Here is a 19,742-nt window from a genome sequence, read left to right on the forward strand (position 1 = left end):
CTAATGATGCTGCCTAGGGGAAGCATGTATAATGTAAACAGAATTGGTCCTAGCACCAAACCCTGTGGAACACCATAACTGACCTTAGTGGGTGAAGAGGACTCTCCATTTACTTGAACAAATTGGAGTCTATTAGATAGATATGATACAAACCACTGCAGTACAGTACCTGTAATACCTACAGCGTGTTCTAATCGCTCTAATAGGATATTATGGTCAGCAGTATCGAACGCAGCACTGAGGTCTAGCAGGACAAGCACAGAGATGAGTCCACTGTCAGAGGCCATAAGGAGATCATTTGTAACCTTCACTAAAGCTGTTTCTGTGCTGTGATGAGCTCTGAAACCTGACTGAAACTCTTCAGATAAGCCATTCCTCTGCAGATGATCTGTTAGCTGTTTGACAACTACTCTTTCAAGGATTTTTGATATGAAAGGAAGGTTGGAGATTGGCCTATAATTAGCTAAGACAGCTGGGTCTAGAGATGGTTTTTAAGTAAAGGTTTAACTACAGCCAGCTTGAAGGCCTGTGATACATAGAGATCGAGATATTTTACCTTGTAATATTTGTAAAATTGTGTTTAAATATTGTATTTGTATTCATGTTATAATTTACATTATATCTGTATATTTGTGTTTTTTATGTATGTTATTTAAGTCTGTACATTAAATTTGTGATTTCATCCATTTTTTAGTAAAGTAGTTGTTAGCAGCAGTTATGAAGAGGTTTTGAACAGGAAACTGTTAGGTTAGGAACCAATACTTGTACTTAGTTAAAAGATATGACCTGTTAGAAATAAGTGAAAGAACTGGTTATTCCGTAGAAACAGTAGAGAAACTGATTTGTTTTTTTGTATTAAAAAAGTAAAAGGTCTGCTCATTATTTGTCTGAATTTATTGTCACTGTAAAAGTATCGTGTTATAGAAAGAAAAAACACTCAGGAAAGCAACAACTTCCAACAGATACCATCTCATACAAGTGCTTCAAAGGTTGAATTCCAGCACACACAGTAAAAAGTGTTTTATTTGGCGAAAAAAATAAACATGAAGTTACAGAACTGCAATGCTTACATTGTATCAGTGTCTTAGTATATTTTTTCAAAGCCTTTAAATGCTAAAGAATAAGTATAAAAATGTACCAAGATAACTATAATACATAAAAACACACACTGATTTCTACTGCTTTATACTTGAGTAGACACATTCAGCCTTGCTGTTGTTTCTCTGTCTTCTTGGTCTGTCAGCCTTGTGGTGCCTTAAAGCTGCATAATGAAGGTTTTCTTCATTTTGCTTGACCTAATGATAAAATATAATTGTAAAATAACAATATACAACTTACAACGGGCTAACAAGGTTTTACAATGATAGTGTGCAAAAGTCAACACCAAAATTTACCTCTGCATTTGTTGAAGGCGGGGAAATTCTTGAATGAGACTCTGAAAAGAAAATGATAAAGTGTTCTTACTATTATGCTATGTTGGTTGACTCGATGTTGACAAGAACAATAGCAGTTGCAGTACCTGTGCATTTGGTGCCATTTCTTTTGTGGGCCATATACAATAAGAAAGCCATTAAAACATTCAGAAATGCAGTGAATGCCAAAGCTCCACTGAAGAAGTACACAGCATTCCCATCATCTGTGGACATTAAGACACCAGCAAACATTATATATCTTTTAGCTAGCTCCTGTGAAATATTAAAATATAAGCCATCCGAGTTACTCACCCTTAAAGTCCAGCTTGGTCCTGTTTCCAAACAGTATGTGTCCACATGAAGCCACGGCACAGTAGTAGGTCCCAGCATGAGACATATTCAGGCTCTTCACTGGCAGGTTGTACGCACATGTGTGTGTCTGTGTGTTGGGTTTCCTCTCACACTGATCATTCCTGCCTCCATGGGTGTAAATGATTCTTGGGAAAGACTCTTCAGAGTCTTTGAACCAGTAAACACTGTGTTCTTCATCACAGGTCCCAGTGTGTACTGTACAGTTCAGAGTCACAGAGCCTCCTGGCTGGATGGTCTCAGATGCTGACTGCTGCACTAAAGTTGGGATATCCAACTCTGAACCTCTTATGTTGATGATAGTACCCTCTCCAAATTCAAACTTAAATGAATAGCTACTTGCACAATAGTAAGTAGCAGAGTCTGATATGTCCAGATCTGTTATCTTTAAGTAGATTTTTCCTTTTTCAGCATCAGCTGTGAATCGTGGATCACTCTTGAATTCATCACTGAAGGTGGCGTTGGTGTCAAACTTGTAAAGAGTAGAAATAAGCTTTGGTTTCTGTCCCAAAGTCAGCTTGTACCAGTAAAACCTCGCAGCAACATCTCCTTCAGAGAAACAAGTCAAAGTCACGCTGTCCCCTCTGTTAACTGTTATGAAACGTCTTTCTTGATGAACAGAAAAGGAGAATTTGAGGTCTTTCGTCAGAGCTGAAGTGAAATGAAAGACAAAGTAAACACAATTATGGACTCATGAAATCATCGTCATTCATTTTAAAAGATTCAAACTGCACTTTATAACACACACAAACACACACACACACACACAAATACAAAAAAAACTTACCCATTTTTCCTAAGCACAAACATGCCAGATAGAAGGCGAACTGTGCAGATGTCATTGCGCTCATATCGTTCTGCTCATTGAAAAGAATATTGATCCTTTCTCCTCTTTTAAGAGAGAAGAGTGAGTCTGATTGGCCAAGCAGAAGTGACATAGTATGTCCTGTTAAGGAAACTTGATCACATGTCACCTGCTACCTATAGTGTTGAGCTCAGTGTCTCAGAAATATTGCATGGTGAGAGCTTTAAAAAATGTAATCTCTTGACATATATACATATCTTACAGTCAGTCACTTGCTAGCAATGCTATACCTGTGGATTTCAACTGAATGCTGGGTAAGCAACAACAAAGAATCTGATGTTGATTTAAAGAAATAAATAAACCATTTTCTTTGTTGATTTAAAGTCAATAAATATTCATCTCTGCATACATGTGCTAATGAAAAGGAACACAATGAAAGTAAATATTGTAATTATGTATTTTTTTACTTTATTTTTTAAATAATAAAGACAAAAACCATACCTGATTTAAATTTGGCCAATCTCAAGGGGCGTGTTTCTATACTGTCAGACTCACACCTTAAATCTAATATCTACTTGTACATATAAATCTTCAGTGCATGCTAGATCTCCTCAAGTGCAGCATAAATTATATAGCCCTGAAAACTCAGTGAGATCATTAACAAAACTGGCTACAGATACAGACTACGAAATGGAGCAGCTGTCAGCCACCTCCTGTACATGGATGACATCAAGCTGTATGCCAAGAGTGAATGAGACATTGATTCACTGATCCACATCACCAGGATATACAGCAATGACATCGGAATATCATTCGGACTGGAGAAGTATAGTCGGATGATAACAAAGAGAGGAATGGTAGTCAGAAATGAGGGGATCAAACTACCAGAAGGCAGCATTGCAGACATAGAGGACAGCTACAAGTACCTGCGGATCCCACAGCCAAATGGGAACCATGAAGAGAATGCTATGCAAGCTACCACTACTGAATATCTTTAGAGGGTCAGGCAAGTCCTGAGGAGTCAGCTGAACGATAAGAACAACAGCCGAGCTATAAACACCTACGCCCTGCCCGTAATCAGGTACCCTGCTGGGATAATAAGCTGACCAAAGGAGGAGATGGAAGCCACTGACATCAAGACCAGGAAGCTCCTGACCATGCATGGAGGGTTTGACCCCAAGTCCAGCACCCTGAGGCTGTATGCTAACTGGAAGGAAGAAGGCTGGGGACTGGTGAGTGTCAGCACCACAGTCCAGGATGAGACAGTTTACATCCACGAATACATCAGGAAGATGGCCCCAACTGACCGTGTGCTCAGTGAATACCTCAGGCAGCAGAAAGCCAAGAAAGAGGAGGAAGAGGAGGAACCATCATGGAAGGACAAGGCCCTGCGCGGTATGTACCGCTGGCAAATAGAGGAGGTGGCTTTTTTTTAAACATCAGGGACACACATATTATTCCAAGCTAATCTCTTAGAGCTATTTATTGTAGCATGTATTTATTTCAGTACTTACTTCAGATACGCCATATTTATTAATGTAAATTTGAAGATATAGGATTCCGTAGTTTTAAGGATGCAGGGATTTTCCATTGTTTAAACATCAACACAAAAGCCTAAGCCTGGACCTAAGTCACTTTCCAAAATTCAGCAACAGTGCTGCATGCTGCAAACGGCTCCAAATTTTCTCCCTCTGTACCTGGATGGTGCCTCCCTGCAGCACCAAAAGACTCCACGAGGAAAATCTCTCTCACCCTGGCAGCACCGGTCTTTCTCCTCCTCTCCAGTTCACATTATCATAAAATCATCATCATATCCTGCGTTATGATTTACTTGTGGTCTCTCAGCATTTGTCACAGCTGTTTGTGAAGCTGCAATAGCGCCACATATTATGATCAGCTATTATCAACTGAATGAGCCGTGACGCATTTATAGTCAGTACTTAGTTAGTTAGTACTTTCCACTGTGATCTTGTTACAACAAAATTTACAAAAGTTACTAAAATATCAATATTTAAATATGAGAATCAGTTCTAGAAGATAAATATCTGGTATATGAAGAATCAGTTTCTTAGTATTGATTCTCACACACATGAGTCAGAGTGTAATGAGCTGACAATTCTTTTTGATATGAACTCTCTTTTTGTCATTAGTTTTGGAAAACATCTTAAATCTATACTTAATGTATCACCTGTTTACATCAACAGAGTCTCTATTCTAATTATTTTGCTCTATGACGCCAGGTTTGGTACTTGTACTTGAATTTGTTATTGTTATTGTTATTTAATTATTATTAGTAGTAGTGATAGTGCTCATTTTGAAGATGTATTTCTACTACTACTACTAACATGATTATTATTATGCTCAGAATTACAATTAAACATCAAAAAATTTAATTCCATGTAAATGAAACAAAATAGGAAGTGAAAAGCAGTAGGCAATAACTCTTTCATTTGACCATGCTCTAATAGGAATCCTTCCTTAAAAATTTCTCACTATTACTGGATGTCATCACAAAAGGTATCTCAACAGGACAAGACTCAGCTGTACATCTGTATCTAAAAGATGAACAGAATCCTCTTTCAATGATGCCCATATTCACATTTTAGACAAAGAAGACAGATGCTTTAAAAGAGGAGTGAAAGAAGCCATCTATGTAGACTGCGAACAACCATTTCATTTTATTCATTTCATTTTATTTTGTTTCACACATGGTACAGCAGTAATTGATTTCCTATACACAAACCTTCCTTTCTATTAAAATAACACTGTATCCATGCATGAAAAGGACCATCATTGAACAGAGGGGGTGTTGTTTATGACACCAACTGTCTGCCACCTACAATTTAGTCTTGAGATCCCATCCCAGGTATCTAACCCCGACTCATATCTTTTGTCCGGTAACCTCAATGGGTCACATGATAGGGTGAAAAGTCTCACACTGGTTTCACCCAAGACCTATGGTGATAATGATCCACGTCTTTTTTCACACCTTGGCTCATGTGACAACCCCCACTAGGGTTTAGATACCTTGAACACTCCCCTTTTGGTTTTAGAACCAAAGAAGCCTGTTGGATGAGAGGTGAAATGTCTTCATGAAACGTAAAGAAGTCTAAACCTAGTACCTGCTCCGATCAGCTCAGCACAGCTCCACACAGTTTTTAGGATTTTCCATTAGGAGATAGTACCTGATACCAGGTACCACAGATCAAGCAGCCTTGATCACCTTGACATCTGTCATGGTGCTGGGTCTTTGACGAAGCATTTTGAGGTTTTTTTTTTTTAATATTTATGATTCTAGGTTTGAGGAAGATTATATAGGTTCAAGTTTGGTACGATTTAGTCTTCAGTTTAGTTCTTGTTTTGTCTCTGAGGTTTCTTTGTACTCTGGTTTATGGGTTTTTGTTAGCTAGGCTGCTTTTGCGTGTTTGTCTTATCCCCTCTCTGTGTTTATTTGTTTCCCCACAGTCGTGTCTCTGTTTTTCATGTTTGTGTTGTTGTCCTGTGTCTTGCCCCCTCTTTCACTGTGTGTCTTGCTCTCCCTTTCTGTCTTAGTGTCTTAGTCACGTTTTGATATTTTTTCTCCCTTACTTGTTCTCATGTTCCTCTCCTCCCCAGTCCATTGTCTGTTTTCATGTTCTTTTATCCCCATCTGGGTGTCAAGCTTGTGTGTGTTTTTGAGTCTCTGTGTTCGTGCTACTTCCTGTTTTATTTTGACAGTGTCTCGCCCTGTGTTCAGTGCATTCAGTTTTGCTTCCCCTGTCTCATTATGCCTGATTTGTCCCTCCTGTGCTCCAATGCCTCCTGTGCCTCCACTCTCCCTAATCACCCTTGTGTGTATATATTGTGTGGGTTTCCCTGTTGTTCCTTGTCAGGTCATCTGTTCTTACCCCCTTGTGTCTCTGTTCCTTAGTGTTTCCCAGTTTAGATTAGTTATTAGTTGGGTTGTCTGATTTGTACTTTTACATTCAGCCTAATAATAATGGTTAAAACTAGTTGCTGTTCTCTTGTGTTATTGCACCTTGGTCCTCTCTCTGCTTCACACAATCTGCAGCTGCAGATCATGACAACGCCCACCTTTGTTGTAGCGTTCGTGTCACATACAAGTGACGTGGTGGGACCTTTGGGCATGTAGCTATAACGACCTCCTGTGCACATTAGGTGGTACTTGGTTGTACTGGAAAACAAGTCATGTTGAGTCAATCTCAGTAGGTACTAATGGAAAAAGGGCTTAAGTGGAAATTATACGTGACACCTGGTTATTGCCTGAAGGCTTAGCTTTGTTTGTTTTTTGTTGTTGTTTTTTTAAACACAAACTTTGGAGCAGGCTTCTCTTTTACATCATCACTGCTCTCTCCACTTGAGATATTTTAGCTTTATGTTTGATTTTTCTTCTACTGCACTTACCTTAAATTTGTCCACACACAAAATCACTGTCATATTCATCTACATGCCCAGTTTTTTTGTTTAAATGTACAAGTATATAAGTACAATTAAACTGTACTATAATAAAGTGGTTGAATGAAAGTATTAAATTACCATTGGTTATGGTATTGTTAGGTGATGGGTACTTTAGTGCAGTTACACTGGTTGCTTTTACATCCACCCAAAACTAAAATAGTGGACAACAATTATACATCATTTTGTCTTTAATTAGTTCAGCAATGTTGATAAAAAAAAAAAGACAGACGTGGAAATGATGAGGCAGGGAGATCAGAAAACAAACAAAATATACTTATTTCTGTATTTGTTGACCGTGTGGTGACATTTGCTCAGAACAGCAAAGTATGAAACTAGTAGACAAAAATAACATAAAGAAAGGTTATTTCCATGTAAAATTCAATGTATTTTGTAACAGGTCATTGTTAAACACTAACAAATGCAATGATCTTATGTTCAACATATATGAAATTATCTTCAAATTACTCATCATCAGTCTGTGCTTATTTTTTATTTATTTATTTTTTACATTTCACTACAGTCGAAAAAATGTAACCTACTGCTTGACACTGGAGTAAACACATTCACTCTGGTATTTTCTTTGTCTCTTTGATTTGGCGGGCAGGTTAATGCTTAAAGCAGCGTAGTGGAGGTTGTCTGCATCATGATTACCCTGGAAAAAATAAATTTGAGATGCAGATCAAAATGTGATCACGTTTTTGTCACAAAAAATTGTGGCAAAAATGTGAAATGAAAAAAAAAAGTAAATAAAATAAACATTAAAAGTGCTGTGTAGTAAAATTTTATTGATTGTTATTTTAATTGCAATATATGCTACACAGAGGAAACATACCTGTACAGAAGGAATAGAAAGTCTTGCTTGATGGCCTGAACGTGAAATACAAAAACAGCGGTCTCACTTAAAAGTCCAAATCAATGAATAAAAGCTGTCAAATGAAATACTTTTTCTGGTACCTGATTTGAAGTGGTTTCTTTTGCTCATCTTGTAGAGAAGAAAAGCCAGTAAAACAACCAGGGTGGAGGTGAAAGTCAATGCTCCACTCAAGACGTACACCAAGACAAGAGAATTTCCCTCATCTGTAAAGACCAAGGCATCCTTAACACAGACTTCTCTATACTCTATGTTTTCTTTTAAGTTTGATGGCATAATATCAGCAACTGATTTGGGTTCTATACTGTTACTTACCCCCAAACACCAGCGTGGTTCCTCCTCCAAACAGTATGTGTCCACATGAGGCGACAACGCAGTAGTACGTCCCACCATGAGACAAATTCAGGCTGGTGATTGTCAAGTTAGAGACACAGGTGTGTGTTTTTTTGTTGTCTTTCCTCTCACACTGATCATTCCTGCCGCCATGGGTGTAAATGAGTCCTGGATGAGATTCTTCAGAGTCTTTGAACCAGTAAATACTGTGTTCTCCATCACAAGTCCCAGTGTATAATGTACAGTTCAGAGTCACGGAGCTTCCTGGCTGGATGGTCTCTGAAGCTGACTGTTGAACCACAGCCTTGATGTTCAAATCTGAATCTTTAACACCAACAGTAATGCTCTCTGAAAATGTTGATGTGTACAAATAGGAACATATACAGTAGTAAGTTGCTGTGTCTGAAATGCGCACATCTGAGATTATTAAGTGGTTTTGACCTGTTTCAGTATCCAGGGTGAAGCGTGGATCACTCTTAAATGTATCATAAAATGTGGGATTGTTTTCATATACATAGAAGGTAGAAATGAGTGTTGGTTTCTCTCCCAAAGTTTGCTTATACCAGTAAAACCGTGGAGCTCCATCACCTTTACTGTAACAATGCAAAGTCACACTGTCCCCAGTTTTAACTGATATGAAACGTCTTTCTTGAGGAACAGAAGAAGAGGTTTCCAAGTTGTTTGTCTGAGCTGAAGTAAAATAAAAGACAGAGCAAATGCAGGTTATGGAATCTTGAAAACATGAAAACATATTGAAATTTTCAAAACCAAACTCACCTATTTCCCCCAAGAACAAACATGTGAGACAGACAACGAACTTCGCAGATGTCATCTTCTTGAAATAATCGTGCTGAATGAAAAGAATCTCAAACCTTTCTTCACTCTTCTTACAAGAGACTGTGCCTGATTGGCCAAGCAGAAGTGACACAGTATGTCTTTTTAAGGAAACATGATCACATGTTCACAGTCAGCTATAGTGGGGAAAAAAACCCTCATAATGTGCACAATGAATGACATAAACACAAAAAAACAAGACTCATCAATTTTGTAATAACATATGAGCGTGTTATTCCACTTGTTACTTGTTGGTTTTACAACTGACAGCACAGCTGCTGGGATCCAATAGAGAGCAGCTGATACACTCATCTCCGTACATAGACAGAAGTTTCCTCCTTCTCTGTCTGGTGAAATAATATGGTTACTGTTGTAAGGTTGGCTGATCTAAGTATTTCAGAAACTGCTTATCTGGAAGGTTTTTTCAGCACAATCATCTTTAGTGTTGCCAGAGGTCAAGGAGCTGATAGAAAACAGTAGCTGTATTTGAACATGCTGAAGAGCATTTCTGAACAACAACCTTGATGTAGATGAACTATAGCAAATGTTAAATTAGACAAAGATAACCCAAATAAATACAAAATTATGTTTTTACAGTTATAAGAGATTCAAGATGAATATGACACATAACCTCTCTAATCCAAATCGGCCAAATGTTGGAGGCAAAATGTGCTTTATTTAGAAGGACAGAGTCTTCCAGCCAGCAGAGAAAATAAATCAGGATGTTTACATCATCCACACTAAGAGAGATAACTAATGAGACCCCCCGTTTACACTGAAATCTTGTAGAGTATGGAGATGGATTTACTGTTTGTACAAATATTTAATAAAAAGACTCAAAAATGGATTTCTAAAACATATGTAGCTTTGGACATAGCCAAAATATATGAAGCAGTTTGACTGTAGGTCCTCTACATCAGTCACATGTAGGATCCATCTGTGCGGATTTGTGATAACCTGTCCATGGACCAATGAAGATGGTATACAACCTTAAACTGTATTACAGCTTCGAAGTCACACATGAGATATACTAAGTTTGGAATTGATATGTTGGCCTTTATTTGGGGTAACTGTAAGGCGCTTTTAGATATCATTGTCTGCCTTTTATTCCATTTTAAGCTTGATATCTGAGAATTAAGAAAGAATTAAGAAAGAAAGAGGCAGACCAGACCTCATCAGTAACATTACGTCCAGCAATCACAACGAAATCATTTCCTTTTTCACATTCCCCTCCCCTGACACTCCGCTCATTATTGGGTTCCCATGGTTACAAAAGCACAACCCACACATTGACTGGGCCAGGAAAACGATTGCTAGCTGGAGTCTTTTTTTGTCTTGCTAACCACACTAAGATCAGTCGTTCCCGTAAACACAGGGTTCTCCTTCCCACAGATCTCACAGCCACCTGATCTTTCCCAGGTACCCTCTCAGGTACCCTCATGTGACGAGTGTTTTAGAGAATCAGCTGTACACGAAGGCCAAGAAATGTGAGTTTCATGCTTCCTCCGTCTCATTTCTGGGCTGTGTATTAGCCAGAGGACAGGTGAAGACAGACCCAGCAAAGGTGAAAGCAGTGCAGGAATGGCGCATCCCGGAGACCCGAAAGCGACTCCAGCGCTTACTCGGGATGGCCAACTTCTACCGGCATTTCATCAGAAACTAAAGCCAAGTTGCCGTTCCTCTAACACGTCTCACCTCCCCTAAGGTACCATTCACCTGGCCCTCAGAGGCCCACACAGCCTTTACTAAACTAAAACAGCTATTCACCTCCGCTCCCATTCTAATTCACCCAGATAACACAGCAGTTTTACATGAGCACTTTTTTTTGGGGAGGGGATTGCTGTCCATACAGACAATATTGATTTGTAAAATGATTAACTAACAATCTTGTGCTTGTGCTTAAAGTGCTTTGGCACTCTTTGGCAATATTGTAGACAATGTTAAACTTAATCATCATCTCGACCTCTTCTGACGATCTGTTTGCTGCTGCCTGCTGCTGAAAGGCAGTGGGGAGAGAGGACACTTGGGCAGTGCATTTATCACGTTTTGAGATGGAAAACTGTTCTTGAAGTACACACAGGGAGAGAGAGAGAGCTGTGCATGAAGTGTGATTTTTAGCGATATATATCGCGATATATTCTTTTCTTCTGTATAACATATTTTACACACTATAAGGCACACTTAAAATCCTTTAATTTTCTCAAAAATCGACAGTGTGCCTTATGTATGAATTCTGGTTGTGCTTACTGACTTCGAACTGATTTTATGTGGTACACGGCGAGCAGAAATCTGTCAAAAATGTTTTAGTATGACTTTGGTAAGCTATGAAGGCGCACCGCTTGATGGATTGTTGGAGCATTACGGCTACCGTAGTCAGGAGCCTTGCAGAGTAATCTGGGTCCTAAACTCCGTTAACTTAAGGTCCCAAAGTCAAACGATCACTGCGGCATCACTGAGAGTTAAAAACTGTCTAAATTCTTTCATCTTTAATAAAATGATCGCCGTTGCTGCTTTACCAGGTGTAACAATTAAGTTTAACATCCAGGCATCCATGAAAACAGAATTTATTAAATTCAACAGATTTAGAAGTTAGCAGGAAGTTAGCTCGCTAGTTTCCACCTAAACATTATATAGCATGTTCTGACTGAGAGATTTCTGAAAAAATTAAAACGTACAGCTCTGCTATCACTTCCAACATAAATAAAGACAGAAAACTAAACAGCAGTGACTTTTGTAAGGTTACTGAAGTTGGACTAGCTGGTATATAATGATGTGCTACGTGATCGCTAGCAAAACAGCTACGTTAGCATAACATTAGTACAGTGAAGCTGAAGGATGAACGCAAACTTTTTACCACTCGATAAAAGTTAACGTGAGGGTTTCTGGTAGAATGCTATAAACGGACCAAACTTCAGTCAGGAGAACAACTGAGATAATCCATCCGCAATACGAGGTTAGTCATTAATATACTGCAACAACATGGGAATAGAGCAGCTGCGAGAGAATTCAGCACTAATGAATCAATGGTACGGAAGTGGAGGAAGCGCAGTTTTTGGCTTTCCCCATATTCCAAAAGTGCTTCGTCTCTTTGCTATTACTGTCGCTCGGCATAATTTGCAGATGATGTTGTTTGCAGCCGCTGCAACGCTTTCAACCAAAACAGGCGCAGCTCGATGACACCATCAACATGTGCTATCGCGGTAGTGCGGTATAGTCAAAATCTCTACCGTTGGCCAAATTTATATCGTTTCTACCGTATACCGTTTCTACTGCCCACCCTTATTGCGGAGTTTTTTGTTTTTTGTTTTTTTTGTTACTCGAACAGTTGGTCGCACCGGTGCGACCTAAGATTTTTTTTAGTTGCACCACTGAAAAATTTGGTCGCATTTGCGACCAAATTGGTCGCACTCTAGAGCCCTGCAATTCATCAGTTAGAGGTTGACGCATAAGATATGGAGGCAGTGCTATCCCAGAGATCAGAGCCTCAAGGTAACTCTAGCCATGCGCCTTCTTTTTCATCGGGCTTTTCAGGCACTGGCAACAAGGCCGTGGAACTCTCTTCTGTTGTTTTCACACTGTCTAGACTCCATTGACCTTTAAAAAGCAGCTGAAGACATTTCTATACAAATGAGCTTTTAATTAATTTTCTCATTGCTTTATATTAATGTTTATATTTCTAGTTTTATTGTGAACCACTTTTTGATTTTTATCTGTGAAAAAAGTCCTATATAAATAAATTTTACTTACTTACTTACTTTTGACCTTGCCAACACACGTGGCACAATGTGTGGCAAGCCCTTCTCGGGACCAGGGAGCAGCACCAGCTGCTGTCGTGTCCCAGCCCGCAAGTATCGACCAGGGTAGAAGGTATGTTTGTCCGCCAGGGACATTCCTCTGCGGGTGCCTTCCCTTAAGTTGGCCCCCCGCTTTATTGGCCCTCATGAGATCGGCACCATTATCAGCCCAGCGGCGGTTTGGTTCAAACTTCCTGTGTCCTGGCAATTTCACTCAACGTTCCACGTCTCCCAGATCAAGCCAGTCCCCCACAGTCCGTTGTGCCCTCTGCCTGACCCCCCATCTCCAGCCCAGCTTGTTGACGGTCACCCAGCCTATACGGGCAGGCAAATTGAACTGGAATCTGGTCACTGTGGAGGCCATTTGAGTACAGTATTATGTTTCCATGTTTCAAGTACTTTACAAATACAGTGTGTTTATCCTTCACGTGATTGATGCCAAACTTGTCACAGGTCGTAGAATTAATGATGCAAGTGTAGGACTGAAGGCAGACAGAAAGCTAATCTTTTATTAGGTTGCAAACAGAATTACAAAATAGAAAAAAACAGAAATCCAAAAATCATTTTAGAGATCCTCAGAAACCAGAGGGAGAAAAGGGTGGAGATATACAGCCACACAGACAAAGAACAAAGGAAAGACAGGGCTATAAATTCTAACTGGGAATGAACCTGTAACTTTTAAAGAGGCAGTGGTCCAGCCTCTGCTGGACGCCTGGCCTGGATGCCTCTTCGTTGTGTAAGTTCAGACCTATTTCAAAGCTTCTGTTTGTTTCTAAAATTTTGGAAAAGGAGTGTCTTCAAAGCTACAGGCTTTTTTAAACAGTCAAAACATTTTTGGCGTATTTCAATCAGGTTTTAAAGCACTTCACAGCACAGTGTCTGCACTTTTGAGAGTTTTTAATGATGTCTTACTAACTGCTGACTCTGGGAATTCTGTCTTACTTGTGCTTTTGGATCTCACAGCAGCTTTTGATACAGTAGATAACAACATTTTAATTTCTCGCCTAGAACATCATGTTGGAATTAAAGGCACTGCCTTGGAGTGATTCAAGTCATACCTGTCTGACAGAAGTTTCTCTGTCTCACTTGGGAAATTTAATTCATCGCCCCTCCCATGTGGTGTACCTCAAGGATCCATCCTCGGGCCCCTTCTTTTTAGCATTTATTTACTTCCCCTTGGCCATATTATTAAAAAACATAGAGTCTTATTTCATTGTTATGCAGACGACTATCAGATTTATCTACCCCTGAAAAACAATGACCCTAACCCCCTCAGGCCTATTTTAGAATGTCTTAAGGATATCAGAGCATGCTTGCTCTGAACTTTTTTAAATTTGAATGAAAAGAAGACTGAGATCATTATATTTGGGCCAAGTGGCCCTGGTGTCCCACTCTCTGACTTGGGTCCTCTCACATCCTGTGTCAAACCAATTGTCACCAACCTTGGAATAAAAATTGACATATCTCTTAAAATGGACAAACAGATAAATACAGTGGTGAGAAATAGCTCTTTCAGCTGAGGCAGCTCTCTAAAGTCAAACCTTTTATTTCCTTTTGTGACTTAGAGAGAGTTTTACATGCATTTGTGACCACACACCTTGATTATTGTAATGCATTTTATTTTGGTTTATATTATATCAAGCCTCAGTATCACGCTTGCAAATGGTCCAGAATGCTGCTGCTTGCCTGCTGACAGAGACACGCAAACATGAGCAAATTACCCCTGTTCTTGCGTCTTTACACTGGTTGCCTGTCCATTTTAGAATTGATTTTAAAATTTTATTGTTTGCTTTTAAAGTTTTAAATGGCCTGGCTCCTACTTACCAGTCAGACCTTCTACACCGATACACTCCACAAAGGTCTCTTAGATGAACTGACCAGCCACTCCTTGCTGTCCCCATGCCGAAACTGAAACACCAGAGGGACCAAGCTTTTGCTGTTGTGGCCCCCAAATTATGGAATAAGCTGCCCCTTCATATTAGGCTGGCCCCAACACTTGAAATCTTCAAATCACTTTTACAAACACACCTTTTTTCCAAGGCTTTTTAAGAGTACTACCAGAGTGAGCTTGCAGTCAGCTTGTAGTAAGTTTTTGGTCACTTTTAATCTTTATATTTTGTTAATTTTATTTATTGTAAGCTTTATTGTCTGTTTTACTCATGTTTTAATGTTGAATATATACTGATTTATTTTTATCTTCTTTTTTCATTCATGTTTTTATTTTATTGTTATTGATATTTATTTCTTTGTGTGTTTAATGTATGGTTTTTAACTTTTATCTCTGTTTTTTGCTGGAAAGCACTTTGGTCAACCATGTTGTTTTAAATTTCTCTATAAATAAAATTGGATTGGATTGGAATGTTGAACAAGTGAGAAATAACATGCAGGTGAAAGTCATTGTCAACAGGAACACTTTGGAGAATACTATTCACCGTAATATTGTACATTATTACACAAAAACTAAGCCTCATTATTTGAATACAGTAAATACTGCCACAAAAAACGAATCACCACACAAGCATACAACAATAAAATAGGGAATCAAAACAAATATCCAATACTGAACCCAGAAAAATTAGGAATCAAACCTTCAAATGATAGAAAAACCTTAACACAACAAATTCAAACAGACAACTAAAAATGACAGAACTACAAGAACACATCAAACCCAAAATTGAAAACAAATTATCTACTGGAATTATATTTACAGGAATTTCAAAAATATGCAAGTGATCAAATGCTGTTAGCAGTTATATCATTTTTCTTTCAGACCAAAGAGAAGATGCCAAAATCATCACTACAGCAGAAAGGTAATACTAAAAATCATCATTTCTACTGTTTGTTTACTTTATACCGGAGTACACACATTCATCCTGGGTGTTGCTCGTCTCTCTCCTAACTACTTTCGTCCTAATTTTTCTCAAAGCAGCATAATGAAGGTTGTCCTCTTGGGTGTTCTGGATACCAAAAGACTCAAGATTACAATTCAACAAGAAATGTCATTTCCTAAAATCACATGAACTTCCACACTTTAAAACTCACCTCTAAATTTACAGAATCATTTGCGTTTGAGTCTGCTGAGAAAAAAGGAAATGATTTAAATTTAAATGTCACAATTTTTAAACCACAACAGTAAAATATGAAAAGAAATTCTAACCTCTGGATTGGCAGTTGTTCCTCTTTTTCATCTTATAAACTAAAAAAGTTGATAACACGCTGATGATGGTGGTGAGTGTTAAAGCTGCGCTTAAGAAATACATCAGGCCAGGAGAATCTCGCAAAACTGTAAATCCAACAAATGACAGAGCTTTTTAGCTTTTCTTCCTGAGTTCATCAAATATGATCTGCTCCTATTTATAATACCATGTGAGTCACCTCTGGTAGAAAAATGACTTACCCCCAAAGTCCAGCTTGGTCCCGTTTCCAAAAAGTATGTGTCCACATAGGGCGACAGCACAGTAGTAGATCCCAGCGTGAGACACATTCAGGGTCTCTATTGTCAAGTTATAGACACAGGTGTGTGTTCTTTTGTTGGCTTTCCTCTCACACTGATCATTCCTGACTCCATGGGTGTAAATGAGTCCTGGTTGAGAGTCTTCAGAGTCTTTGAACCAGTAAACACTGTGTTCTCCATCACAGCTCAGCATAGTGTGCACCATACAGTGCAGACTTACAGAGCCTCCTGGCTGGATGGTCTCAGATGCTGACTGATGAACTAAAGCTCGTATGTTTAAATCTAAATCATTGACACTGACAATAATGGTCTCTAAGAATGTCAATGTGTAGAAATGGGAACATGTACAGTAGTAAGTTGCTGAGTCTGAAACACTTAAGTCTGAGATAATCAAGTGTTTTTTTCCTTTTCCATTATCTAGTCTGAAGCGTGCACTATTGTTGAATGGATCATGAAATTCTACAAAATTGGTTTCTGACTTATATAAAGTAGAAATTAGTTTTGGTTTCCCTCTAAAAGATTGTTTATACCAGTTAAACCGTGCAGCAACATTCTGTTCATGGTAACAATGTAAAGTCACTCTGTCTCCAGATTTAGCTGATATAAAACGTGCTTCTTCAGGAACAGAGGAGGATAAATGCATGTTGTTCCTCTGAGCTGTGGTGAAATGAAAGACAAAGCAAATACACATTGTGGAACATGGCAGCCGAGAAAAAAGACCTTAAAAGAATTAGATTGTAGTTAAACACAAACTTACCAATTACACCCAAGAACAAACATATCAGATACAAGACAATGTGTGCAGATGCCATTGTTCCAAACAGCCGTACTGAATAAAAGAATGGCGACTCTTTCTTCACTTTTAAGAGTGAAGATCAGATTTCACTGGCCAATCAGAAGTTGCACAGTATATGGAAAACTAGATCACATGATCATTGACATCTGTACATCATGATTTAGATCAGAGGTGAGATATATTTGATGTCAACTCACTAAAAATCCTGTAGACAATATGTTTGTATGGGGCAGTGTGAGACCCATAGTTTATCACTTTGAAATATTTAATATATTTAAAAAACATGAAAAAAATACACAACCACACAAAGTATATCAGTAGCTTTTCTAATGGTTTTCATACATTTTGGGAATTCTTGAATTTTTTGTTTAGGATTTTCTGTCTTTTGAAGTTGTGACTCTTGTTTGTGTCAGGTTGAGTTTTGGATATCCGTTTTTATTCCCTTGTTATTTTACTGTAATTTTCTATCCATCCATTTTCTTCTACTTATTCGGGACTGGGTCACAGGGACAGCAGCCTAAGCAGAGAAGCCCAGACCTGCCTCTCCCCGGCCACCTCCTCCAGCCTGTCCCGGGAAATACCAATGTGTTCTTAGACCAGCCAAGAGACATAATCTCTCAAGCGTGTCCTGGTCTCCTACCAGTGGGAGGTGCCCTGGTCTGGACCTCCCACAAACAGTTCCTTGGTCTTTGAGGTGTTGAGTTGCAGGTGGTTTGTGTGACTGTCACACAGTGGAAATTTGTGTTTTTATGTTTTATGTTGTTTTGGATTATTCTGTGAATTGTTTTATAGAGTGTTGATTTTATTTGTATAGTTTTATTTTGATATTCATATTGCATTTTTTAGTATTGTTGTACAGTATTCTTTTAATCCACTGTGTCTAGGCAGACAATATGGTAAATGGCCTGTATTTGTATGGCGCTTTACTTACGCCCTATGGACCCCAAAGTGCTTTACACTACATTCAGTCATCTACCCATTCACACACACATTCACACACTGGTGATGGCAAGCTACATTGTAGCCACAGCTGCCCTGGGGCGCACTGACAGAGGCAAGGCTGCCGGACACTGGCGCCACCGGGCCCTCTGACCGCCACAATAGTAGGCGCCTGTTGAGGTGTGGGCATACCTCTGCTTGTATTTGTGAGTAACGCTTTCCCCACTGTCCTATGTCAGGTGCAGCTTTGTCGTCACCGCGGCGGTGCCGACAACGTTGCTGTCCAGTGTTTATTTGTTCCAGGGCGGCACAACGAGGGAGGCTGGAGGAATCGAGAGACCAAGTGTGGAGTGTGGCGGGACTGTGTGGCGACACGGCCGTCAAGGAGGGACAGGGCCGCCATAGGAAAATCTTCTTGGCTTCTTGCCGAGCATGGCCTCTATTGCGGAAGAGGACTTTCTCTCCTGGTTTGTTTTTATATAAGGAACATTAGCCTGAGCGTGGCTGGACAATGCTACCGCAGGACTGTTGGGGGGTAGAATTTTAGTATATGAGAGACATTGTTCGGTTTCTTGAATAGTTGTAGAATTTAATTGAGAACGTTCTTTTTATCACATTAATATTTTTTTGAAACCATGTTTGTAAAGCTGGGTTTTGTCTTTTTCCACGGAAATAAATGGAAGGCCGACTTAGTCTCTGTGCCCTGAGTGCTGACCCACTCACTCCCCTTCTTCTTGTAGGTGAACAGTGAAGATTTAGATTCGCCAGCCTTAGCGCTTACATGACTCCATGTGACAAAGTTCCTCACCAGACTCCTGTACTCCTCTGCCTGATCATCCCAGATTCACCCCATGTTGGCTGTGTCATCCGCAAAACTTCTGAATATGGCATAATTCAGAGTTATAGCAGAAGTCAGAGGCGTACAGGGTGAAGAGAAGAGGGGACAGCACAGTTCCCTGTGGTGCTCCTGTGCTGCTGACCACAGTGTCAGACGTGACGTCCTTCAGCCTGACGTACTGTGGTCTGTCACTGAGGTAGTTGGAGATCCAAGCCACCAGGCAGGGGTCCATCTGCATCCTGTTCAGTTTTTCCTGAAGCAGACAGGGCCGGATGGTATTAAAGGCACTGGAAAAGTCAAGAAACAGGATCCTGACCGTGCCTTTTCCCCTATCCAGGTGTGAGTGGGCTCTATGTAGGAGGTACAGGATGGCATCCTCCACTCCGACATCCGCCTTGTAGGCGAACTGTAGTGGGTCCTCGGCATGTTGTACCTGTGGTTGGAGGAGGTTGAGGAGGAGCCGCTAGAGTTGTCATAAGATGTGATGTCAGTGCCACTGACTGAAAAGGACCAGCCCATCTCATTGGACCGGTTCTTTTTGGGGACTGGTTCGATGCAGGATGTCTTCCAGAGGCCGGGCACTCTCCCCAGTCACAGGCTGAGATTGAAGACTCGTTGTAGCGAGTTGTAGCAAATTACTGTGCTTTCTTTTTCAAATGAAAAGCAAAATTCCTAAAGCTCGTATTTAGATTTGTTATTTGAACTGGAGCTCAACTGCAAATCCCAAAGTTGGGAGAAATTACAGAGACGTTTTGCTTTTATATATCTATTGCTGTTAGAGTTTATCATACAACATCAGTTACCTCTGCTGGAAGAAGAAAGCTTCATAATGCAGAAAT

At 39.6% G+C, this 19,742-nt stretch overlaps 3 protein-coding genes across 3 annotated transcripts; all 3 read right to left on the reverse strand.

The window, feature by feature from the left end:
- Positions 1-1,175: 1,175 nt before the first annotated feature.
- LOC116316465 (immunoglobulin kappa light chain-like) lies at positions 1,176-2,623 on the reverse strand. The gene is made up of 5 exons (XM_031735020.2): positions 2,569-2,623; positions 1,725-2,432; positions 1,520-1,636; positions 1,395-1,435; positions 1,176-1,295 (listed from the first exon to the last, which is right to left on the reverse strand). The coding sequence occupies exons 1-5, from the start codon at positions 2,621-2,623 to the stop codon at positions 1,176-1,178; spliced, it is 1,041 nt and encodes a 346-aa protein (XP_031590880.2).
- Positions 2,624-7,240: 4,617 nt separating this feature from the next.
- Positions 7,241-9,118, reverse strand: LOC116316439. The gene is made up of 5 exons (XM_039609551.1): positions 9,026-9,118; positions 8,231-8,938; positions 7,999-8,121; positions 7,877-7,911; positions 7,241-7,696 (listed from the first exon to the last, which is right to left on the reverse strand). Exons 1-5 carry the CDS (start codon positions 9,078-9,080, stop codon positions 7,580-7,582), a joined length of 1,038 nt encoding a protein of 345 aa, XP_039465485.1. The 5' UTR covers positions 9,081-9,118; the 3' UTR covers positions 7,241-7,579.
- A 6,601-nt stretch (positions 9,119-15,719) lies between these two features.
- LOC120433329 lies at positions 15,720-19,422 on the reverse strand. Its single transcript, XM_039599438.1, has 7 exons — positions 19,337-19,422; positions 19,046-19,190; positions 18,789-18,894; positions 16,274-16,987; positions 16,034-16,150; positions 15,919-15,950; positions 15,720-15,833 (listed from the first exon to the last, which is right to left on the reverse strand). Exons 1-7 carry the CDS (start codon positions 19,420-19,422, stop codon positions 15,720-15,722), a joined length of 1,314 nt encoding a protein of 437 aa, XP_039455372.1.
- Positions 19,423-19,742: the final 320 nt, after the last annotated feature.

The sequence above is a fragment of the Oreochromis aureus genome, linkage group 3, assembly GCF_013358895.1.
Source record: "Oreochromis aureus strain Israel breed Guangdong linkage group 3, ZZ_aureus, whole genome shotgun sequence".
Taxonomy (NCBI): Eukaryota; Metazoa; Chordata; class Actinopteri; order Cichliformes; family Cichlidae; genus Oreochromis; species Oreochromis aureus.

What these genes read in the sequence shown, in the direction of transcription:
- LOC116316465 (XM_031735020.2), bottom strand. Translation starts at nt 2,623, where the DNA reads ATGACATCTGCACAGTTCGCCTTCTATCTGGCATGTTTGTGCTTAGGA. An exon ending in GACCAAGCTGGACTTTAAGG is followed by an intron (nt 1,637 to 1,724) that starts GTGAGTAACTCG and finishes TAATGTCCACAG; the next exon opens with ATGATGGGAATGCTGTGTAC. An exon ending in CGCCTTCAACAAATGCAGAG is followed by an intron (nt 1,296 to 1,394) that starts GTAAATTTTGGT and finishes TTTTATCATTAG; the next exon opens with GTCAAGCAAAATGAAGAAAA.
- LOC116316439 (XM_039609551.1), bottom strand. Translation starts at nt 9,080, where the DNA reads ATGACATCTGCGAAGTTCGTTGTCTGTCTCACATGTTTGTTCTTGGGG. An exon ending in TTTGTTCTTGGGGGAAATAG is followed by an intron (nt 8,939 to 9,025) that starts GTGAGTTTGGTT and finishes ATTTTACTTCAG; the next exon opens with CTCAGACAAACAACTTGGAA. An exon ending in AACCACGCTGGTGTTTGGGG is followed by an intron (nt 8,122 to 8,230) that starts GTAAGTAACAGT and finishes TGGTCTTTACAG; the next exon opens with ATGAGGGAAATTCTCTTGTC.
- LOC120433329 (XM_039599438.1), bottom strand. Translation starts at nt 19,422, where the DNA reads ATGGGCTGGTCCTTTTCAGTCAGTGGCACTGACATCACATCTTATGAC. An exon ending in ACGTCACGTCTGACACTGTG is followed by an intron (nt 18,895 to 19,045) that starts GTCAGCAGCACA and finishes TGGGATGATCAG; the next exon opens with GCAGAGGAGTACAGGAGTCT. An exon ending in GAACAACTGCCAATCCAGAG is followed by an intron (nt 15,951 to 16,033) that starts GTTAGAATTTCT and finishes TTTTCTCAGCAG; the next exon opens with ACTCAAACGCAAATGATTCT.